General features: G+C 40.1%; 1 protein-coding gene across 2 annotated transcripts in view; it reads right to left on the bottom strand.

The window, feature by feature from the left end:
• Positions 1-1,423: 1,423 nt before the first annotated feature.
• KBTBD8 (kelch repeat and BTB domain containing 8) overlaps positions 1,424-19,436 on the bottom strand; it is a 99,667-nt gene continuing 81,654 nt past the window's right edge. For both annotated transcript variants that reach the window (XM_069206572.1, XM_069206573.1), the window contains one exon: positions 1,424-4,976. In XM_069206572.1, the coding sequence (XP_069062673.1) occupies positions 4,516-4,976 (461 nt within the window). In that variant the 3' untranslated portion in view covers positions 1,424-4,515. The remainder of the gene's footprint in view (positions 4,977-19,436) is intronic.

The raw sequence follows: 19,436 nt of genomic DNA, 5'->3' as shown, positions 1-19,436 counted from the left end.
AGTAGCATACGTCTTCAGTAACCATTATAAGTTTTTATTAAAACTTACTTAAAAAATAAAAAAATAAAATAATTACTATGCAGGTGATATCCTGCTCAATGAATATTGAAGTTGGCTGGAAGTTTTCTTTAGTACTATTGCCTCTAATGAAACATCTAATGAGTTACAGATGAGTCTTAACAAAAAGCAGATGCTATCATTGAGTAAAACATAACTGAAGGAAGAGTCAATGGTGTTATATTCTTAGGTGTAGAATTAGAATCTGGGGAGGTTTGGGAAGGCAGAGCGAGGGGAGAGAACGCGGGCATAGAGACGGTTGAGGTGGTGAGAGGAGGCTGGGACTTTACTTACGAAGACTTCTCCTTTATTGAAATAAATGGAGTGAAATCTTTCAACTCTCGTTCTTGGAGCTTCATTCCTTGTAACACTGGCGACGAAGGTGATCAACCCTGCGTGTCCTTGGAATTCATATTTTGACGTCCCAGCTCCTTCATGTTTACTTTGGTGCTCCGGAGCGGCCCTTCATAAAAACTTCCGTCTTTCTCGGTTCATTCTGATTCGTCTAGCTTCATTTCTGACAGCGACACTGTGTCCAGTGAAGCTCGTTTGCTACTTTGGAGTTGTTTCAGCTCCTTAGTAACCAAGAGACGCCATGTCACATAGTCATACACAGTCACACAACTCAACATACATGCACTCACACCCCCAGACATGCGCACACAAACAACACACACCCGCATACACGCACAGACATACATACACAACACCCTCCTACCCCTCCCAGTCGGAGCACCCACTTACCTGTGTCCAGGGGGTCCTCCGGCAGAAGGGACGGGGCGCTGCTGCCAGCAGCAGCATCCGCCGGCAGAACACTGCCAGGCCGTATTATTTTTCATAATACGGCCGGCGGCGGTCTACTGGCGTGGCTCTGCTACAAGCACCAGCACCACCTTACCGCCACCCGCCGGCATGGCCACAGCTGGACTTCCGCCATTCTTCTGGTGGAAATCCAGCTGTGGCCATAATACGGCAGACGGCTGGTAGCCGCGGCAACATTCTTTTGGCTGCCATCGCTGTGGCAGTGGTAAGTGCTTTTTACCGCCACTATCATAATGAGGGCCAGATTCTTTTTTTCTCCTTCCTACTTTATCCTGTCTGGAGGTTTAACAATTTTTATAAAGATAAGCCATGTTTAAAAGAGTTTATAGTGGGATCATGTGAAAATGTAGCCAACAGTCAATGCAACTCAGAAGAGTTAAAAACCTCGATAAACACATTTGTCTAACGCATGAAGACCAGAAGTAATAGGGCTAAAATGGTAACCAAGACAGTGTTTTCTTCTTTGCTATATTGCAATGCGGCACATTTGTTACTAAACTGCACATATAGCTCTTACCAAAGAACAATATCTAAAACACACAGATTTTAAGATGCACTTTATTGAAACAAATCAGGGCTAGAATTGAAAAATGCAAATTTGTGCAATTATGCCAAAACCAAAAAAATAAAACACACACATTAGGTACTACAGTACTTCAGACCTGAGCACAAAATAGTCATTTCAAAACAGGCCTTCCAAATGTTCAGTGAATATGGGCTGCTGGTTAAGACAAACACGTTGGGGTCTACTGAAGAGATTAGGGAATCTTCTACCTCTGCCTGCTTCACTTCCATTCTTTAGAGTCACATGGGATCTGATAAATGGATTGCCAACACACATTTACAACAGCACAATGGCACACAATATAAGATCAATCTGTTCTTAAGTAAAGCAATTAGGTATTAAGGTTGTACTTCCTCTTCTGAAATGTAGCAGACAGCATCATTTCTTTTTTTTTTTTTTTTTTTACAATTGAGCGTAGAAATTGTTAAGTCTAAATACACGTGGGCCAATCATCAAATCTACAGGTTTGGCAACAGTCTTCACAACTGGTCTTAGTAGAAGCATCTTCTGCTTCGTAATTTTATTTCTTGTAAGATCCACCAAAAGTCTAACTTATAGGAAGTAGAAATTTGTGCTAAAGTGGACATATCACTTATCCCCATTGTGCAAATTCACTACTGGATTGGTAACAATTATTGTGCAACAGCAACCCCATGAAGACTAAAAATGACTAAGTTGAAGTTGTTAGACTGTAATAAAACGGCACACCCATGTTTTATGTACTAAAACACAGCTTTCATGTATCAAAATTCTCCTGGGTGAACGGTTTCACAAAATGTAAAAATTGGGATATTGTTGATAAATTCGATCAGTTTCATAAGCACAGTATATGCTATCACCAATTCGCTGATACGTTTACGAAATTCTGTTTTCAAGTAATGTCGCAGGACACTGTAATAAATATAAAGATTGTCAAAAAGCAGGAAACTGAAGTATCTAACTTAACAAAATAGCAAAGACGGATATACAAAAATGCTACACTTAAAAAACGCAGTTTCGATTTATATAGTCTGCAGTTGTCAACAGCACTATTAGAATCAAAAGTAAAGCATCCTACACAGTCAAGTAATGCATTTCCTTTAACTCCACTTGCAACAAATGGCAAACATATCATTTATAATTCACAAGAAACAGGCAACTAGACATTTTCATCAAACTTGTAAATTACAGAAAAAAAAAAAAAGAAAAAGCAGGGCAATGTTTGTTTTTCTTCGACTTTCCATGGCCACACTCAAACATAAAGTGAACTTATGAAGGATGAGGTATGTAATGAAGCAAGATTTTGAGATTTCACAGTATTAATTTATAAAGTACAAGAGTCTAACATAAAAGATCCATCTGTATATTTCAATGCAGTTTTCCTATGCATCGATTACGATTTCCATTTTAGGTTGGGTGGGTGGGTGCGGGGAAAGCACAAAGCAGTGCACAGTTCAAAAGAAAGGAACCAATCAATCAAGAACAAAAAAAATGTAAAAATAATTGAAAAAAAAAAAAAAATATATATATATATATATATATATATATATATATATATATATATACACACGTACAACAGCAAAATCACTTGCACTCTCCTTGGAATAATTATTAGTTCTTTAAAACTACATAATGCTACTGCCTTGCAAAGGGGCTTATTATTGCTCTCCAAATCAAATACACAAGGAATATAGTACTATTTTGCCGGTCTTAGGAACTCCGATTTATTTAATGCAGAGTAAGAGAACACAACGCCTACATTTATGCCTAATCTGGCAAAGTACACTCCACAGCTACATAACCTCATCTATTCTTAGACACACAATGCTTGTGTGCTTTAATTTCAATGGTTAGAGGAGAATGTTCCTGAATTACTATCCAACACCTGCAAACAAAGATTTTTCCCATCCAGACTCGGAAGGTGCGGAAAAGAGGATCTGGAAAAAAAAAAATCTTAACTTGTAGTGTGGTTTTAGAAATCATAAGTTGTAGTGAATTAATAACTCAACGGCAAGGCAGGACATATTTATTCCTATACGAACAGGTGCACTTACTATGTTTACTTATTATATGATGTACAACAAAACCGGGATGCCACAGGTACATTTACACTATTAAATAGAGGCAACACGTTTTAACAATAAAATAGAACACAAGAACCTTACTTGCATAAGGAACTGGAAATGTCTGAACCAGACTTTCGGGAAGCATTAGTGTAGCTTGTTTTTGGCTCGGTCTATAAACAATGACACAAACTAAGGTCAAGAGTCAGATGAATATGGAAATAGTTTTAAATATTTCCTGATAGCATGGGAACTGTTGAGTTTACACATGCAAATTTACTGAACAAAGCATTCAGAAATTACCTAACTTAATACTATTTACTAGCACCACTGAAGTTATTGGAGGAAAAAAAAAGAAATCTGTGAAAAACATGCTACAACTCCCTCCCCAGCCCCCCAAGCACCAGTCCACAGATTTGCTTTTTATGAGTACGATGGGTGGGTGGAGGGAGGGAGAGGAGAGATGTGGGTCAAAAACTATATTTTGCTTCACTGCAGCCTGGTGTGGATAATCAATTTAGAGAGTCTGGAGTGAAGTAATGCTCCAAGAGAAACTTCACAACCATGTACCAGAAATAGATCGAACAATTATAGTCCTAGTGTATTAGTAAAATATGTATGCACTAAAATAAGACTTAGCAATATTGCCTCAGTTTTCACCCGTATTAAAAAGTTTACACATCAAAAACTAGTAATGCAAGATTCTTCCTAGTGCATAGTTGTCTTACCTATACATTTACAATTTTCAATTCTTAAAACACATAAATGGCATGATTCAATGTAGGTCTATGAAAAATGCTGATAATTGCACTTTGTTAACTATAACTTGGAAAAAATGTAAGAAATGGAGTTTGTAACTCCCTCCCCTAACAGCAACGTTTAAAAGCACCTATCCACTTTCACACAAAAAAACTGTCCAGTTTCAGCTTGTATTAAATACTGACAGAAATGTTCTTATACAACCAAGTTTCATTTTTTTTTTTTTTTTTTTAAGAAGGATCACTGAACAGGACGGTAGTTTACTGTGAATTAAAGAACTTTCTGTAGACACTGTGGATATAATTTAGCAACTGCACATTCAAAACGGCGGCCAAGGTCCCAGAGTCTGTCAGGAGTTTCGTAGACTTTCTTCCATTGGTCAACAACCTCGTCGTACTGGTAGAGAGAATTCTTTCTGCTTGTACGAAAAACAAGTTCTTCAACACTGACTTGAGTAGCTCGAACAAATAAATGGAGTTTATTCTTCAGGAGCAAGAGTTTAATATATGGATTGGAGGACTGGTCATATGGTAGATCTTTCTTTCGAATCCATTTGTTCTGGTCAATGTCATATGCTTCTACTGTAAAGACACGATGATTTCCTCTAGATCCAGCTACATAGTAGATTGAATCCTTGTATACAGCTGCCATACCTTGGGTTCTAGGTTCGGTCATAGGAGTCAAATAACCCCAGTAGTCTTTATGAGGATCATAACAGAGGAAAACATCTCCTAAAGACAAGGTAATAAAAATACATATTACTGCACAGCTACAATAAGCATACAATTAAGACTATACAAAATGAAGCATTAACTAGCTCTCTGTGCAGACAATTGTTGTAGCCATCACTACTACCATAATGCTATAGGTCCTTAACTTCCCACAGTACCATCAATGAGCATTATTTTTAAATAAACTATTACAACCAAATATAGATCCCAAAGGTTTGGGTTCTGTGGAGATTACTATATTGAACATTTAATTTCTCGAATAGTGGGATTAACCCCCATTCAACTAATTCCATCTCTATTTTTTTAAAATATGTGCATTAAAATAGACACTAGTCATCATTCAGATGCTAAACATTAGTGTTTTGAAAAACAAGAAAGTGGCTGGAAAAGAAAGGTAAAAAAAAAATCAAGGTCTAAGCAAATCTGTCTTTCCTACTGGTTTTGGCAATGCTGATTTACTGGCTTTGGTAATCGTTTTTGCTGATGCTGTTCTGCATAGGCAAAACAGGAAAACAATTGTTATTGCTGATGTATACACGTACTACACAATAAAGCAATTTAATCTTACCTTTAATTATTTGATACATTTATTGCTTTCCCTCGCACATGGAGTTTTAAGACTCCAAGATGGAGCCACTGTTATACAAGACAAGCTTTTTACCACTCTAACATTGTGCACACACACACACACACACACACACAGAAACAATGGTGCATACTTCAGAAAGTCAGTGTAGTAGTGTACTAGTCTCTTCACCACCCCATATCTTTAAATTTTTTCATATTACCTGCAGTGTCAGATTAAAAATCGTATCTATCCTTCAATCGTTACTCCATTATCTACTCTCTATCATTTCAGTACGCTATTACTACTACTCTTTCGTTTTCACTTCCGGGTCGTGGCCTCAAATATAAATTGTTATGCAGCACCTGACCACAAAAATCAGTTTACCGCCTGCGCCTTGCTGTTAGGCAATTGTTCAGCTACTGTCACCACAGTAAGATGCTGCATGCCAGCACGTCTTTGGCTAGTTCATTCTTATTTATATTAATGACTGTACAACATTTTCCTTGTTCCTCATTATTGTATTCTGTAACAATTTGTTCCTTATTATTCTGTTTTGTAAAGATTCAATGTTCCCATTACCTCATTATTTAAAAGAAGTGCCTCTGGTCTTTCCATTTGTTAAGCTACATTTCCCATTTTTTGACCGGTTAACCATTGCATTTTTAAATAATATAAAGAGGTTTCTTCTTTTCCTAAAGATTCGTACCTTGACCCTCTAAAGCTTTTTTTGGATCTGCGCCCACAACGTATGTCCAAGAAACATTTTGTTTTTGCACACATTCAAAATAAAAGTTGTGTCACATTATTTGCTCTTGCGTGTACCTCCATGTTGCTAATTAAACTTGCCTCTTGTTTGGAAGTACACAATTACTTCACCACACTTTTTGTAAGATAGCCCTTTACATTTGCATTGCACAATATAAATATTTGGAGTGCTTCATGGGGTGTGGTTTGGCATACTCCAAGGCACTCTACATCTTGTCACAGTTTACAGTCTTTACAATTTATATTTATGCATTTTGTTTTTCCTCTAAAAAAGTCCTGCTCAATTTCTTCTGTACTGAAGACAGTCTCATTGTTTTGATCCACTAGGAGACCAACATGTCGACCTTTTACAAATGTAGATAAAAATTGTGAAAATACTATAGGAATAGATTCTTTTGTGATTTGACTGACCGACTGTTCTCAATAATTCAAGTTATATTCTCAGAAACACTCATGGAAAGACATTGTATTTAACTGTTTGATAAGATATGTGATTTTTCAATAAAAAATAAAATAAAAAATGCTAGTGATTTTGATTTATATATTGGCTTTCATGTACTTAAACTTACAGTAATATACAAAATATTTATGAAAATTCCAGCACAGATTGCGCCTCTTACAATTTTCTATTTTGTTTTGCTTTTTGACCGATTCGCTTGATTGGTCAAATAGATCTAATGTACGTTCTGAAAGTTTTCTAAAGCAGTTCCTTCGGGAGTATGGGTTGTCTGAATGATGTATAAACACATGAAGTTGATGACTCACATGACTCGCATGCATGCATTAACCCAGATAAGTCATGACCTAGTGGCCATTGTTTTTTCTTGGCCAAACAACAATGTTGAAGTATTAACCCATCGGGTGCCTTGGACGAGGTGGTCTCGTCCCAGCACACGGTTCCCGTGTGCCTGGGACGAGACCACCTCGTCCTGCACCAGGCTCACGGGGGAAGCGCTAGCGCTCCCCCCATGGGCCCCCGACCCACCCCCCCAAGCCGATGATGGAAGGGGAATCCCTTCCCCTTCCACCCCTGTCCCCCCCCCCTCAGCAATCTGATGACATCAGCGTGCTCACAGCGCGCCAACATCATGAGAAGCTGCCGAGGACACGCTGGAAGCCATTTGCTTCCAGCGCGTCGCAGGAGAAGACTACGAAGGTGAGTCTCTCTCCTTTGGGGGGGTTTTGGGGTGGAAAACAGAAACGGGGGAGAAATGAAAGAGTTTTTCCTTTCCCCCTGTGCCTGTTTTCAGTGGATTCCTGGTCCACGATCGCAGGCGGAGCCCGCGATCGTGGACCTGGAATCCCCACTAGACACCAGGGATTTTTGTTTTATATTTGTTTTGGGAGCGACCCCTTTTTTGTATCATATTTCGGCCTCCCCTGGGGGCAGATCTGCCGTCTTATCAGCCCATCTGCCCCTGGGGGGGAGGGGGAACCACTAGACACCAGGAATTTTATTTTCTATATGAATTTTTGGGGAGCGACCACTTGGGCAAAGGTTGCTCCCCTTGTGTGCCATAAACAATCCTTTTTTGGCCAATCTCGCCCTGGGGGGGTCAAAACCCACTAGGCGCCAGGGATTGTTTGGTAGGTGTTTTGTGTGTTTGGGGGCACCAAGGGTTGCCCCCCACAAAGGGGAGAAAATTAGTATTGGCCATTTCTGCCCTCACCCCCCTCCCCCCCGGGGGGGCAGATTCGCCTATTTTTTTTGACCATCTGCTCCCAAGGGGGGGGGGGGGGCACAATCCACTTAGGCACCAGTGAGTGTGTGAGTGTGTGTGTGTGTGTGTGTGTGTGTGTGTGTGTGTGTGTGTGTGTGTGTGTGTGTGTGTGTGTGTATGGCCCCTTCTGTAAGCGTTGCTCCTCAAAGGGGGGCACATTACTGATAACAATTTCTGCTCCACTTGGGGAGGGATCAGGCTATTTTTTTTTAGGCATATCTGCCCCCAAGAGGGCAGAACCCACCAAGACCTAAGAGGAATACATTTTTTTTTTTGTTCCCCTTAGTTTTTTTTGTGCTGGGGGTGCCCCCATTTGCCCCCTTTGGCAATGGTCGCGCCCCCCCCACCAAACAGGGTACAGAGCAGATCGGCCTATTTTTTTAGGCCATCTGCCCCCAAGGGGGGCAGAAGCCACTTAGGCACCAGGGACACAAGTTCTTGGTGGCGGGGTGTTTGTCAACTGGCAAAGTATTTGTGATTATAACAGTTTATTTCTTCTTTTTCTTCTAGTTCAAAGCTTTTGCTTCCTTTGCTGTGGATCCTTACGTTTTGGCAGTAGTTGTCCTGCGGCTTGCATAGTTGCATGTTTTAGGTAAGTGAAAGCAATTTACTCCAAAGAAGTATTGTTGACATGCATGAATGACATGTTTGTAGGTGGTGTACTAAATGTAGTATTGTGTATGAAATTGTCCTTAGATTTGGGCACAATGATATTTGTGTTGTCATATGTCTAATTTACTTTTTTCTTTATCGGGATATCATTGGTGATTGCTGTGTCTGTGCAGAGTAGTTGCTGGCGAGTAGCTTTTTCAGGCAAGTGAGTTTTAGTACATAAATCTGTGATGAAGATACACTTTGATTATTACTTATTTTAGTGCTGGTGGTTGTTGGCAATCCATTTGTTGTTAGTGAGGATCATGGCTAGCCGTAGAGTGACCGCGCAGCAGGTTGTTGGCATGCTATATGAGTCGGCTTCAGACCATGATTAAGAGACGGACTCTGCATCGGAGGCAGAGGAGGCAGTGAGAGCAGCCTTCATCTAGGCAAATTTACCAAACTCAGATTTTTTTTTAACCTAGACACCCCAAGGAGTCCAGGGAGGTGTGGCTTGTGTGGGTCCTCCAACATTTTCTTACCCAGACTCCTCTGAAAACCTCCAAATGTGCTTAAAAAAGCATATTTTCCTGACTTATTAGTAGAATCACCGTTCCAGCACAAAATTCCTACTCCCCAGCATCCCCCCCCCCCCCCGTCTCCCAAGTAAAATGACACCTCACTTGTGTGGGTCCCCAAAGCAGAGTCAGCCTAAAGATGTATAAAAGAAGAATATGTCCTTATCAACTCACTGTGCTATCCCCTCTATCTTTACAAGTTTTTGGCCTTATTCTGTTGCAGGCACCTGGCCCACCCACACGTGAGGTATCATTTTTATCGGGAGACTTGGGGGGGGGGGGGGGGGGGGGGGGGGAAACTGAGTGGTAGGAAATTTGTGGCTCCTCTCAGATTCCAGAATGTTCTGTCACCGAAATGTGAGGAAAAAGTGTTTTTTTTTTTTTTACACATTTTGAGGTTTGCATAGGATTCTGGGTAACAGAACCTGGTGAGAGCCCCACAAGTCACCACATCTTGGATTCCCCGAGGTCTCTAGTTTTAAAAAATGCACAGGTTTGATAGGTTTCCGTAGGTGCCGGCTGAGCTAGAGGCCAAAATCCACAGGTAGGAACTTTGCAAAAAAACACCTCTGTTTTCTGTGGAAAAATGTGATGTGTCCACGTGGTGTTTTGGGGCATTTCCTGTTGCGGGCACTAGGCCTACCCACACAAGTGAGGTACCATTTTTCTCGTGAGACTTGGGGGAATATAGAATAGCAAAACAAGTGTTATTGCCACTTGTCTTTCTCTACATTTTTTCCTTCCAAATATAAGACAGTGTGTAAAAAAAGACGTCTATTTGAGAAATGCCCTGTAATTCACATGCTAGTATAGGCACCCCAGAATTCAGAGATGTGCAAATAACCACTGCTCCTCAACACCTTATCTTGTGCCCATTTTGGAAATACAAAGGTTTTCTCGATACCTATTTTTGACTATGTTTCAGCAAATGAATTGCTGTATACCCGGTATAGAATGAAAACCCACTGCAAGGTGCAGCTCATTTATTGGCTCTGGGTACCTAGGGTTCTTGATGAACCTACAAGCCCTATATATATCTCCGCAACCAGACGAGTCCAGCGGACGTAACAGTATATTGCTTTAAAAAAATCTGACATTGCATGAAAAAGTTAGAGTAAAACGTAGAGAAAAATGGCTGTTTTTTTCACCTCAATATTTTTTTATTTCAGTTGTTATTTTCTGCAGGAAACCCTTGTAGGATCTACACAATTCAGAATTTGGTCTACTTTTCAGAAATGTTTAGGTTTCTGGGATCCAGCATAGGTTTCACACCCATATCTGTCACTGACTGGAAGGAGGCTGAAGGCACACACACACACAAAAAAAAAAAAAATCGTAAAAATGGGGTATGTCCCAGTAAAATGCCCAAATTGTGTTGAAAAATTGGGTTTTCTGATTCAAGTCTGCCTGTTCCTGAAAGCTGGGAATCTGGTGATTTTAGCACCGCAAACCCTTTGTTCATGCCATTTTCAGGGAAATAAAACCACAAGCCTTCTTCTGCAGCCCTTTTTCCCCCCCATTTAAAAAAAAAAAAAAAAAACACACATTTTTCACTTTATTTTGGCTAATTTCTTGGCTGCCTTCAGGGGAACCCACAAAATCTGAGTACCTCTATAACCCTAGGATGTTGGAAAAAAAAAAAAAAGGACACAAATTTGGCGTGGGTAGCTTATGTGGACAAAAAGTTATGAGGGCCTAAATAGCCCCAAATAACAAAAAAATGGCCTGGCACCTGAGGGGGAAAAGGCCTGGCAGCGAAGGGGTTAAATGAAGCAAAATGTACGCAGACACAATAAAGAAAGGAATGGCCCTTTACCAGCTGCAAGTACCGGGTCTCCCCAAGCAGGAACCACAATCCTAGTTAGGGTAAGTCATATCACACCATAAGTTAACCTGTGCTCACCCTTGGTAGCTTCGCACAGAGCACTCAGGCTTAACTTAAGTAATAATGTGTCAAGTATTTGTGCAACACTTCAAACAGTTACACAGTGAAAACACCACAAAAGGCTCTGCACCACTTTAGAAAAGTAGATTATATTTTTATGATTAACACAAGACCAAAAACTGCAAAAATCCAATAATCAGAAGTCCACCTATGAATTTTTTATGAATAAACTGAAATGTAGTTCTTTTTGGGGCTCTTTGGTCACGCTAGACCGGGTTAAATACAAACGTTCAGGCCAACAGCGATTGAGTGCGAGTCAGATACAGTCCCAGATAAGTGGCGCTGAAGTTATTTTACCTTTAAGAATTAAGCCAAGAGTCTCCATCGCAGAGTAAAGGTTTGTCAGTAGCGGCAACGGTGGTGGTCGTCAGAGTGCAGCGGATGGGTGGACAGGCACCTCGCAGTTGTAAGCAGCAATGAAGAGATGAACTTGTTGCATCTCACGGATTATTTTTTTGTACGAGCGTCGTGGTTCTGGTGCTAGCAGGTCCATTCACCGTCAGCACAAAAGCTAGGTTTCAGGAGCCAGAAACCACTTTTCAAGATCCAGGACTGGAGAGGCGCCTCTTTGGATTAGGAGCATTTTGAAGAATGTTCCAGGAGCAGTAGCAGGTTTGGGTCCCAAAGACTTCAGGGGGAAAAAAAAGGCAGCAAACAAACAAGCCCTTGGAGTCAATCTGGGTTCAAGTGAGATTGGCTAGTCCTTCCACAGCAGGGCAGAGGATAGCAGGCAGCACAGCAGAAAATCAGTTCTTTCAGAGGAGCAGCCCAAAGTGGTAGTCTTTGTAGTCCTCCTTCCTGCCAGAGTTCTTCACAGCCCAGCAGTGTACTGAGTTTGTAGGGTCAGACGTCCAGTGCTTATACTCAGTTGTGCTTTTGAATTGAAGGCGACTTCAAAGAAGGGTATTTGAAGTGCAAATAGGGCCTTTCTTCCTGCACTGGCAGCAGACTCCCTACAGGGCGGGATATGCAGCTCTCTGTATTGAAGCAGGACACTGCATATTTAGGTTTGTCAGCTCCTCCCGCCCATATTGCCCAGGATGGCCCAACAGGATGTTGATGGCCCATCAGTCACACCTAAGCTCCTTTTGTGTGCGACTGTCTAGAGGGAGTGCACAAAGCCCAGCTGACACCAAGCCCAGATGTGTATTGAAGACAGGCTGCAGGCCCATGCCAATTTTCTAAAAGTGGCACCTTGAAAATTGTAACAATAAATCAAACCTTTCCATTAAAGCGGATTTCTTATTACAATTCCATAGGTAAACATGACATATCTATTTGTTCTCAATTAGGGATTACATGTTATTAAACGGAATCCCCAAGGTTAACCTATGAGAGGGGTTCCTCCCCGTAAAGAAAAATGAGTTTGGACTGCTTCACTACCAGGACATGTAAAACTTGAAAGTATATGTCCTGTCTTTTAATTACATAGTACTGTGCCCTATGGGCTACCTAGAGCCTACCTTAAGGGTGACATATGTAATAAAAAAAATGTAAGCCTTGGCAAGAGGTTTTAAATGCCAAGTCGACTTAGCAGTATAATTGCCCTACACGCTTTTGCAATTGCAGGCCTGAGACATGTTGAAGGGGTACTTGAGTGGATGGCACAAGGGGTGCTGCAGTCCCACTAGTAGCATTACATTGACTAGCGTGGGCACACGTAGTGCACTTATAAGAAAATAATTATGCTAATTGGTATATACACACACAGCAATCAAACCATGTTTTAGGGAAGAGAGCACATGCAGTTTAGCACTGGTCAGCAGTGGTAAAATGCTCAGAGTAGTAAGGCCAACAAAAACAAATTCGGCAAAAAAGTGGACAGTAAAAGGCAAAAATGACTGGAGGTGACCCTGTAGAGAGGAGCTTTCCAACATATAGGTTTGTAAACAGTTCAAGGTAAAACAAATATTTTAGTATTGTTAGGTAAATGTTAAAAATAAAAAGCAGGATAATAACTCTAGAAAGGAAAAAAGTAAAGATACTGAAAAAAAATTATACAGGAATTCTCAAAACCATTTGTGCTATACCTAACCTTACATTACTGGTATGGAAGAGTAAACGTAGCAATGTCCATGTGCATAATGGTAGATGGAGATACCTATAAAGCAGATGGAGGCATGAGCACTACAGCTGACAAGAACAGTGCAGTAGGTTAACATTTTAATATAAATGTGGGTGAACTGGTGGACAGAATTTATTTTCTAGGAAAATTACCACTCTGAACAGATTTGTAATGATTGAGGGAAAAAGAAGATTGACTGTACCTTATTCATGGTATCTATTCTTTTATGTTAGCAACGCTTGTGAGCCAATTGACTACTATCTGTTCCTGTTAACAAATTCAAATGAAAATGAACATTCCTTACAAGAAGCAGACTGGAGAGAACCGGAATGTATCGAGTAGAATTCATAAAGCCAAAATATTGCCCTTAGTGTTTTGGGTTATTTTAGCATTTACACAGGCACCCTAATTTAGCTCTGGGTCTGTGCCCTTTTCATTTTATTCCTCTGATTATTTTGGCACAGCTTCATTTTAGTGGAGGTGTTTTTTTTTTATTTTTTTATACAGTTGACCTTTCACCCAGAATTTGTTATTTATTTCTTTGGATGACATTTTCATCCTGTGCTCAACCCAAGGCTGCACACAATAGTTCACTGGGTATGGCCGGTACAAAGAGTACGATGTTTACCCTACATAGGTAAAATGTGTTGTCACTCCTGGCTAGTTCTTGGAACAACAGATGTTTTATAATAAAACACCACACTGCCTCCACCACCTTCGAGGGGACATTCCAGCCAGCTTGCCATCTCATGCTGCATACTGTCGTCGCAATATCTGCTGAAGCTCTGCGAGTTTACTTCATCTATGTGGGGGAATTCCCAGCAGACCAATAGACATCTACCTATAGTACAGAGACTGGATTTACTTACGGGGACTAGATGGGCAGATTGGGGGCTAACACTGCAACTGCTCTCATCTAAAATCTTAGTAGTTCAGGTAGAAACTTTAGAATCACTTTTGTGACAATATGGTGAAACTTTTCCTTTGTTTCACTTTCCTAGTCACCGCTCTAATGATGTTGTGTTTCATTGTTCTAATAATCGCAATTCATGCCTTTTGACATAGAAAAAAGTTGCTTCAATAAACGTATTGAACCAAATTTTGCTTCTGTTTGTCTCTGCATGTATGAGATGTGTATAACGGAGAGAAAGGGTATGCTCTGTTCCACCACGACTTCCCTGAGGAGTCTTAGAGTAGCATGCGATAAGCTGCCACAAACTATCTTTTACTCTTAGAAAAAAAAAAGATTGTTTCTCTTTAATCAGGTTCTTTCACTTTGAGAATTTTCTTTTAAAAAGAAGTCAACAAATTAAGCATTTTATGAACCCTTGTGGTTGATAAGGCAGAGTACTTCAGAGCACATAGAGGGGAGTTCTCTAACCTCTATGAATAAGGAGTAGAGCAGAGGTTTCCAACCTTTTGACTTCTGAGGACTCCCACAGTCATTACTGGAAGGTGGGGCCGCTCAAGCAATTACAATTTCAAACATTAAAACAGTAATTTGCAAAAAAATAAACAAACAAGAACATGCCAAACAAATACTCGAATTACTAAAGATTTTAATGAGAAGGTTGGCACTGCATCTCAGAGATTAACTTTTCAAAGTTTGGTTTTATTTAGGAAAGCTGAATCCTCAGGTCAGATTCTACATTTCCCAAGCGATTTCGGTTTTTAATTTTTGAGGTACATGAGATCGGAGAAAGCTTTTTCATATAGATACGTGGTCGGGAAAGGAAGTAAAACCATACTGGCCTCTCACCTCTCCATAGCCACTATGTCACATGTAATTAATTTGTTCGATAGCACCTCTCATTATCAGTGTAGGATGTTGAAGCACTTTGCAGGGGACTACAAGGTGTAGTATTCATGTGTCATTCAAGCTGGTAGGTATTTTCTAAGAGTTCTTGGTCTGGAGAAGCACAAACTCAGGATTCAGAACATAACTGGTTAGCGTGGACTTTAAAAATAAAAATGCATTTCTATGCAAGAAATCCTTTAGCAGCATAAGGATTAGCAAAGACTGGGAAAAAAACAGAACTTTCTAATTTGTGCAGTTTGCATGCAGCTCTTTGATGGCAGTTCATAGCTCACTGTGCAAATTACGATTGTAACTTATGAACGGCACAATAACAAAAGAATCTGTGTGACAAAAGCAGTAACCCACTGTGCTATGCACATAAAAAACAGTTCTTTGCATGATACACGCTCTTTGCAGCAGGCATATTAACCATTTACGCTACCTTACACAAGCAAAACTGCCACTAGACAAAAACTCTCTCTCATCAGCAGGTACATTAATCACACGAGTTATCTTGACGCTTTTATTCAGACCAAAAGCTAATGGATGTACAAGGAACTTGTACAAGGAACATTTGCTTTTAAAACTGCTGCACAAAGGAAGTGATAAATACAAAACATGCATGTGTTTCTATGGTATTTCCCCAGCTGGAGATGCGCCTTCCTGTTGGCCCAGGCCTGCGGACCCTGCAGGAATGCGTCATGTACTCCTTGGGGGGGGGGGGGGGGGAGGGGGGGGACAAAAACCACAGATTGGGAACTGCTGGTATAGAGCTTAAGTGAGGACAGGTTAGAGTACTCAGAAAAGCTTCAATACCAAGTTTTGAATATCATTAGTAGGCTGCCCTAGATGTGATGAAAGGGGGCAAGAACATCTGGAGCACAACTAGACACCAGAATGAAAAAATGACATTCGTATAGTTAACAAGATTTGAAACAAGCATTAGCAAAGACGATAGGTCTGCTGTTGCCTGCAATTTTTTGGCAAGGCCAATATTTGGGAATGATTTTGGTAAAAAACAAAAAAACAAAAAACAAACACACCCTTACAAGAAGACTACTTTTGAGTACATAACCACTCCACGAAATTGGGGTAATGGTTCTCAAGCAGCAATCACAAATATTCAAGGTAAAGTCACAAGCAAACCTTTAATTAACCTGTCCAGAAATCAAAAGATTTCCCCTCTGAATGACTTCTCCTTTTAGCAAAGATTGTGGCATTTGTAGTTTCTGCTGTTGCTGCAGAAACAGTGGTTCTAGTTGAATGCTGTTCCACTTGTGATATTAGGAGTACATCTGGAGACCAGGGACATGTTCAACTATCAGTGTCAGCTGGGGACATCTGGTTCCCATTCTTGTAGTAGGTACATATACACATTTGTTTTTTGTTCAGCTTCTGACATTTGCCTCTGGAGGCAAGGGAGGAATGCTTTCAGAGCAAAAGCAAACATAAATGCCCTAAGCTCAACGTTTGTAAAAAAAAAAAAAAAAAAAAAAAAAAAAAAAAAAAAAAAAAAAAAAATCTTGAACCAATGCCTTGTGTTTGAAGTTCTTGAAGTTGGGCCCTACTCCGGGTGAGGAGTGCTTAGAAAAGCTGCGCATCTTGTTGGTGAAATATTTGGTCCTCGGAAAAATAAATCAGTTTTGCCTACAATGTAGCATGCATTTCAGTTAATGTATTATCTTGCACTGTCTCAACTCTTTCCTGTGCCGTTTTGGCATGAAGAGCATTGCTCGTCTGGATGATTCTCTCATGTAAAGCCAACAGTTCAGGATCAACGTGATGCAGAACATTCATCACAGATCAGCCCTGTATCACTTTACAGAGCAAGGCCCACCAATAGCATTGATCAAGCCAGGGAAAAGAAGCTTTATCTGTATCCACTGAAGTTTGTGCTCCTGGGAAAACTGGACGTTAATGGAAGGAAATACTATTTTGCTGCATTGAGTGTAAATAGACTTTACTGTAGATCACTTTTGGGAGGATCCCACAAACGATTGTGTGAGAGATGTTACTCATCAACCAATCATTTAGATAAAGTTTACTGTGCAGATTAAAAAGCATAGTGAAATGCTGCTAATTCGTGGTGCTGCTAGTTACCCATGACCTAAAAGTACTGCAAATGCTTGAAGTGGATAAGGATATGGAAGCAGGTATCAAGAATACTATACAAGCACAGAAACGTCTGTCACAAACTACCTTGTATCATGCCATGATTGTCTTGTCTTTGTCTTTTTCTGTACAGATATTTAGAAACCTTCTGAAACACTGTTTAGTATTTAAGATTTCTTTTAGTTTTGCTATAAGTTGGTAAGGTTTAGTCTCTCCGGTGTGGATGGAGGTCTGTTGATAAAGTCTAACAAGTAGCTATAACAGATTATCTCCAGAATCCTCATCAATAGTAATCGTTTCACACCGTGCTCTCTACTTGCTTGCTTAAGAAAGGAGTTTGATGGAGACAGGAGTCTCATTCCTGGTCAGCACCTTTCTTCTTGGAGGCACTTTTATTCTTCTGCATAGATCTGTTGTTCTGTGGTTTATAATGAGGACTCGCTTGTTAATAGGATTGTGTAGATCCACAATTACCAAAGGATTTGAAGCAACAAAGTGTTACATTGGGATTCTCCTCTCCCTCCAGATTTGCATTGGTTTTGAGATTAAGTACTTTAAAGATTAGGGAACAGACGTTTTTCTTATTAGATAACCTGGAGGTACCCATGCTTGCTAAACAACCCCATTCCATCAAAACCCTCACCTGAACCTCAGTTTTGAAAAGAACACTTGAGGCACCCTTATCCACTCAAGAGTGCAGCTATGTTTGACTTCTGCATAAAACTCAGGTTATTAGCATCCATAAAAATGTTCAGGATTGAAGTGGATGTTATTTTGACTACAATTAAGAAGGCTTGAGATTTTTCTGTCAGATCAAAAGAAGCTTTGAGAAATGGGGCAATGCAATACCACGGCTGTATAAGTGGCTCAAGCCAGCTGTAGTGCTAACAATTCTAATACCCACAGCAATCATTGTTCTCCATTCCTTATCTAAGGATATGTTGATCAGTGAGGCGGAGTTTCTTAACCCGTGCCTTTGAGAATTATCAAACTGGTGAAATTAATTTCTAACAGATAGCTCAAATGTCTTGCAGTGGATACTGCTGCTCTTCCATAGTATCAAGTTATTTCATAGTCACAAGCAAATTTACCAGTTCCTTCATCTAGCTTACCGGTCTTCATTTTCATGGGGGGGTGTATATATATATATATATATATATATATATATATATATATATATATATATATACATATATACATATACATACATACATACATATACATACATACACATACATACATACATACACACATACATACATACACACATACATACACACATATACTTGTGAAAGGATTGCAGGTGTGGTCATGGGGCAGCTGACAGCAGTGGTTGTAGTTGTAGGAGATAAAGCTCTGGGACTTTTTTTTTTTTTTTTTTTTTTTAAACAGACCAGAGTAGAAACGTCCATGATTTGCTTTGAAATATATCAAGATAATCACCTGGAACAAGCACCTTGAAAGCTATGCCTGGTAACTTGGTTGTGGAGGCTAGCATCTAATTCTCAGGAAATTATAGCTCTTTTCTTTCCTGTGAATCTCTTCTTTCTGTTTCCTTCACAAAAAAATTAAGTGGAAAAGTTTTTTTGTTTGTTTTGGATCACCTCCTCCCACAATTGCTCATCAGCTGAAAATTAGCTAGTTATATTTTCATCCTCTTCCTTGCCTCCATTACTTGAAGACTATTTACGGCTTTGCGCAGATGGTAACATATACATTTTTGTGGCAACACCTGTATTTCAGTGGAAGGCATGGTATACAAGGAAGGGATGGCCCAATCAGGAATGGTCCAAATTGATGATGCAGTTGACAAGGTGGCAGCCGACCATGGCTATGCCATCAACAAGAAGGTAGAAGAATACGGAATCCTTATTAGGGCTGTTATCCACAACATTTGACACAGACTGAGAAATAGGCAACAATATTTTCATAGACAATTGAGCTACAGCAGGCTTTACAGGCATGTTCAATAAAGGAATTTTTAAATGAAGGGGCAGCCTATTATTTAATCAATGTTTCTTCAACAGATGGCTGTTTTGATGTATCTATCAAAGATCAAAGGTGGATAAAGACATCTTAGGCAGCAAACCAGAGGTCTAATGCTTAGTGACATTCTTACATTAGACTGCCCTGGCTTTCAAAAGCAAATACTTCAACCGCTTTGTTCAGATGCTTTCCCTGCTCGGGAAAACCATATGCTTTACAGCATGATGAGTGCTCCTTCAAGTAAATCATTTTTAGGGTGAAGTGTGCGCTTCTGTCGTCTGAGAGTCTACAGTCAGTTGTACGAATCTGATCAGACTCTGGCTTATAA

Source organism: Pleurodeles waltl, chromosome 9, assembly GCF_031143425.1.
Source record: "Pleurodeles waltl isolate 20211129_DDA chromosome 9, aPleWal1.hap1.20221129, whole genome shotgun sequence".
NCBI classification, from domain to species: Eukaryota; Metazoa; Chordata; class Amphibia; order Caudata; family Salamandridae; genus Pleurodeles; species Pleurodeles waltl.
This window is presented reverse-complemented; position numbering and strand designations above follow the sequence as displayed.